General features: G+C 58.6%; 1 protein-coding gene across 1 annotated transcript in view; it reads right to left on the reverse strand.

The window, feature by feature from the left end:
• TRIM73 (tripartite motif containing 73) overlaps positions 1-3,410 on the reverse strand; it is a 4,202-nt gene extending 792 nt beyond the window's left edge. Inside the window, exons 1-5 of the mRNA XM_009580219.1 lie at positions 3,006-3,410; positions 1,989-2,084; positions 873-1,103; positions 524-546; positions 116-240 (exon numbers count right to left, since the gene is read on the reverse strand). Of these exons, the coding sequence (XP_009578514.1) occupies positions 116-240; positions 524-546; positions 873-1,103; positions 1,989-2,084; positions 3,006-3,410 (880 nt within the window). The remainder of the gene's footprint in view (positions 1-115; positions 241-523; positions 547-872; positions 1,104-1,988; positions 2,085-3,005) is intronic.
• Between the last annotated feature and the right edge of the window lie 1,642 nt (positions 3,411-5,052).

Raw genomic sequence — 5,052 nt, forward strand, 5'->3', positions numbered from 1 at the left:
CGAAGAAGCAGAGGGCAGGACAGAGGCCGGGGAGGCGCGAGGCTGGCCGGGCAGCCTGTCCCACGTGCCACTGAGCCAGGGCACCTGGTGCGCTGCCAGCGGGGCAGGTCGGTACCTGGCAGGACGCGGCGGTGCAGGCGCTTCCACACAGTCATCTTGATGTCGTCTTGGTGGAAACACGGCTTGAAGGACACGGGGATAAAGATGCCATCGCTGGGGTGCAGGCTGGGGAGCTCTGACCTGGAAAGACATGGGCAGCTGTGACACAGGTGACGTGGATGGTGCGAGACCTCTTCCCACCTGGCTGCCGTGTATGACGGAGCCACTGGTGTCTCGCCAGTTGCTCTTGCCCTCCTCTGGGGCTGAGTGCATGGCCCTGGCCGTGGCTGTCCATCACAACAGCAGTGTCCACGTGAGGCTGCCCAGCAATGCTGAGATGCCCACTGGCCTGGGACCTCTAGCCCTGGTGCAGAGGCACTGCCATCCCCATTGATGCTCTTTGCTGCTGGGTCGCACCACTCACCTGAACTGGGAGGAGCCATATTTCTGGAAAACACAAGAGAAAGAGAAAGTCAGTGGTGGGAGCCTGACACAACGGCAGCTCCTCTGCGTGGTCACAGCTGCACACATCCGTGCCCTGGGCTGGTGAGGCCAGGGCTCTCCTCTCCTGGGAGAGCTAAGGGCATCATCTCTCGTGGAGGGCAGGTCTCTCCCGTCGGGGGAAGCCCTGGCTGGACAGAGGACACCTACATCTCACTTCTTGTGGTGTCCCAGCTGTGCTTGGTGAGGGTTCCCACTGCCCAAGGCAGGGCTCAGGGCTATGAGCAGCAGGCTGAGGGCCTGGCACTGCCTTCACTAGCGAGCGCACTCACCCGGATGAAATCAAGCTGGCTTTCATTGCTGAGTGCCTCCAGAGAGCTCTGCATCTCCTTAAGTCTCTGCAGGGTGTCTGATGTCTGCTTGACCTGGGACTCAATGGAGGTGATGAGCTGGGCTGCCTTCCCCTCTATGCTCTCCAGGAAGGTGGCCTTCTCCTCGTCGATGTACCTGTGCAGCTCCTGGAACTCCTTCCGGATCACCCACTTGAAGACATCTGCCTCGTTCTGCCGGGAGACAGCAAGCGGCTGTGTACAGCTGCCTTGCTCTGTCCCCTTCACCCCCTTTTTGGTTTCAGAGATGCTACCAGCAATGTCAACGTGTCCCACCAAGCCACCCTCCTCTGGCTTTCCAAATAAAGAGCAGCTCTGTACAGCAGGCTAGATGTTGTTTCATCGTGCTGTCCTCAGCAGCTCACCACCACAGCACCCCTGTCTTAAACCTCTCCTCCCCCAGATTTTGATTTCCTGATGTCCCAACCAGCCTCATCAGAGCCTTGAAAGAGGTGTTGGATCCCTCTGCTCCCAGGGGACAACCTGTGTGCTGGGCTAAGGGGAAGAAAGTGCAGCTCCAGTTGCATTTGGGTTGAGCCCTTCTGAGGAGCCCCACTGGGAAGCCTCAGAAGGGATGCCAGGAGGTCCCTTGGAGACGTCTACTGCGTGGAAAACGGACACGCAGCTAAACCAGGCATAAACTCAATGTGAAACCAATGGCGTTGCTCTGACTGGGAAGCCTGCTCCGAGTGGGGTCCTTTCCACCTGTTATCTCCCCACCTCCAAGGACACTCGGTCAAACCAGCTCTGACTGCTGCTCCTGCCAGGACGCTCAGTGAGGGTTACTTCACCCTTTCCGAAAACAGGGCTGTGCCACCAAAAAGGGCTACGTCACCCTTCCCGAAAACAGGTCTATGTTTAATCCCTAAGTTTCATGGAGAACACGAACCTCAGGGAACAGGGTGGAAGATAAGCCCTGTCTGCTCCCCCAGGGAAGGGGGAAGAGAAGGAGAGGAGTAGAGGAGACGAGCTGGGGAGACCCAGGAGCGGAGGTTGCTCCAGAGGCTGTGTGGGACACAGGACTTGGAAACACAAGCTCCCTTGGCACATGACACTCACTGCGATGCGGCTTTTGTTGTTGATGAGCTTGCTGAACTGTTCATCCAGGTTCCTCTTGTACTGGTGGACATCGGTCAGCAGCACAGACAGCTCCTCCTGAAAAGACAGCACCTCTGTAGCAGGGACCTCTATGGCATCCTCCTGGATTGCAGGCAGTGCTTGTCAGTCCCTCGAGGAGCACGTGGCCCTGAGAAGCCACATTCTCATAAGCTTTCTCTAAGCTTTCTAGGGCCCTGCATGTCCTGCTGATCTTTACTCTCTTCATATAGAGGATTTGGGGTTGCCAGAGGCAGGAGAGCACTTGGAGCATGGCCCCGATCTGGATGCTGCTGACCAAGTACTCTTGCCAGGAGCACTGTGTCTCCACTCCCATTCCCAACCCTCCATATCTCACACTCCGTGGTGGCTCCGCACCGGGCAAGTGGGGGGCAAGCAGGGGGCGAGCAGCCACAAGCCAGCACCAGGCCAGTGGCACCCTCCCAGTGCCAGTGCCGGGAGCCTGGCTGGGGCAGGAGCATTTCTGGTGCCTCCTCTTATCTCCACAGTGCCAGGAGCGGAGGGGATGGGTGGCCGTGTGCTTTTCCATTCCTGGGGCTTTCATGTGATGCTGGGCAGGGGACGCCAGCTGTTTACTCTGCCTGGCTGGGGCTCCTGTTTCCCTGCCTCCCTGCTCTCCTGTGGCACCTCGCCTCAGCCCTTATCTCCAGACTCTTTTTTGAAGCTGTTTGGAAACAGTCTTGAAAGGCCCCGCCAACACTCCCCGACCCCTGGCTCTCTCCACCACAGTTCAGCAACCAAAACCCTGAGCCCTCTCAGCCAGGGACATGCTCAGCCTGAGAAACGGCTGCCCCCCAGCCCAGGAACCCTGCCCCACATCTGGCTGTGCCGTGGGACTGTGCTCCTCTCACTGGCATCATTTCCATCCTGTCCCTTGAAGGAGGGGGGACATTTGGCCAGCAAGTACTGCAGGTGCCCTAACCCCCACCCCAGGAGCCCCGTCCGGCTCTGCCTGCCAACCTTCATCCGGCAGTACGCGGTAGAGATGGGGGTGATCTTGTGCTGGCGGTGGTTGCCGATGGTGCCGCACAGCCCACAGATCACCTCTTGGTCGGCCTCGCAGAAGAGGCTGAGGGGGTTGTGGTGTGTTGGGCAGGACTCTGGGGTGGGCTCTGCCTCACCCCGGCTCTGCAGCGCCTCAATGACACGGGCCAGCGTGACGTTGGGTGGCGAGGCGCTGCAGTCCACGGTTTGGCGGCACACGGGGCACAGGAACTGCCCGTCCAGCTCTCCGGAGAGTGACACCACGCAGGACTTGCAGTACGAATGCCCACACTGCAGCATCAGGGGCTCCTTGAAGACCTCCAAGCAGATGGGACAGAGGAGCTGGTCCTCCAACTCGTCGATGCTCATCCTCCGAGCCATCCTGCCACCTTCCCGTGCAGACCTGGCTAGGGAAACACAGGTGGGACATCAGTCCTGTTCCAAGAGCAAGATAAGCAGAGATGAGTGAAGTCAGAGCTCAGCACCTGGGGAAGGCGAAACGAGAGACACCTCCACCCCCCCGGCAGCAGCGCAGACAATTGCAAACTCATCATCAGGCTCCACGCAAAGTCTGAGATGCTTGTTTTAACCCGCAGTGGGTTTGGGCTCTGGAGACGTGAGACCACGCGTGGCCATGCCTGCTGGATCTGCCCAAGATCAGAAGTCACCACCAAGCTGTTCCCACCTGGGACCTTTGCCTGGCAGGTGTGTCAGACTGCAGCCCACCTCAGGGCAGCCCTGCCTGTGTGTCAGGGCTGGAGACAGAGCTGAGAGGGACCTTCTACTGAAAAATTCCGACCTTCTGCAATTCCATCATTGACCCTGCCCTGACCCTACAGATCTCATTGGGCTCATTGTCTCAGTCATGGACATCCTCAGAAGGATTGGCATTAGCTCAAGTGATGCATCTAAGCAAAAGCAGAAAGAAATCGTAAAGAGCACGTTTATCTAGGAGACAGGGACAACAACCACACAGTAAATACCCGTGAGGCTGGATTCGACCGATACAAGGGTTGGGAAGCTGAGGCACAGCATGCAGGGCTGTGATTGCAGCTCACCCCCTTGAAACACACTGTGGTCTCTGGTCCCCGCAGCGCTGCACACTCCAGGCCAGCACCCCCAAGAGACATGAGCCCAAATCCCTGCCTCCCCCGCCGGCCCTGGGGCTGCATGTCGCCAGCCTATTGAACTATAAGGTGCAGCATTGCCTCCCCTGCTGTTCCCGGCACTGCAGGATATAACTGCCAAGATCTGGGCAAGTCAAAGACATAACCTGAAGTCAAAGAAAATAAACATGAAGTCGGAGACTCAGTAACTTCCCCGGGGACAGGAGAGGCTGTGACCTGAGCTTGACTTTTATCATACATTGCTATAGGAGCTTGGTGAATCAAGGAAAGGTTGAACGTCAGCCTGTGACCCATCAGACGCTGTAGGACCCCATATGGGGGAACCAGCTTCAGCTGCTCCCTCTGCTCACACAGAAAGACCTCCTGGAGACCCGAATAACAGCCTCCCGCTCGCCACACCACTCACGTGCCCTGCACTGCTTCCTCCTGGCCCTGGCTCGGGCTCTGCTCGTCCCGGTGCACTGAGTCTGACGGACGTCACTTGGCTTCTCCTGATCGAGCTGAAGATTTCCACCCCGTCGGAGGGGTGGACAAGGCGGGTGGCAGGACCGGTGGCCCCTTGGCGGGACAGGGAGCCCACCCGCTCCCCTCCTGCAGCTTCAGCCCCACCAGGGATGTCCCTGCTCACTGGGGAGAGGCCGGGCAGCCTCTTGTCCCCCTCTCCTGCTCTGAGCATGGTGACACACCCCCGCGAAGGGCTGCCCACCGCCACGCAGGTACGAGCACACACATCATATGACTGCGTGGGCAGGAGCCTTGATAAGAGCTGGCGGTGTTTGCCTCCCTGAGCGGCCAGTCTCCCCGAGTCCTGCTGGGGTTTCGCTCATCCACACTGCTTGGGTCAGCGGAAACGTTCTCACCAAAACACTTTCTTATCAACTAAAGCCCTTTTTTGG

The sequence above is a fragment of the Fulmarus glacialis genome, unplaced genomic scaffold (assembly GCF_000690835.1).
Source record: "Fulmarus glacialis isolate BGI_N327 unplaced genomic scaffold, ASM69083v1 scaffold19336, whole genome shotgun sequence".
Classification (NCBI taxonomy): Eukaryota; Metazoa; Chordata; class Aves; order Procellariiformes; family Procellariidae; genus Fulmarus; species Fulmarus glacialis.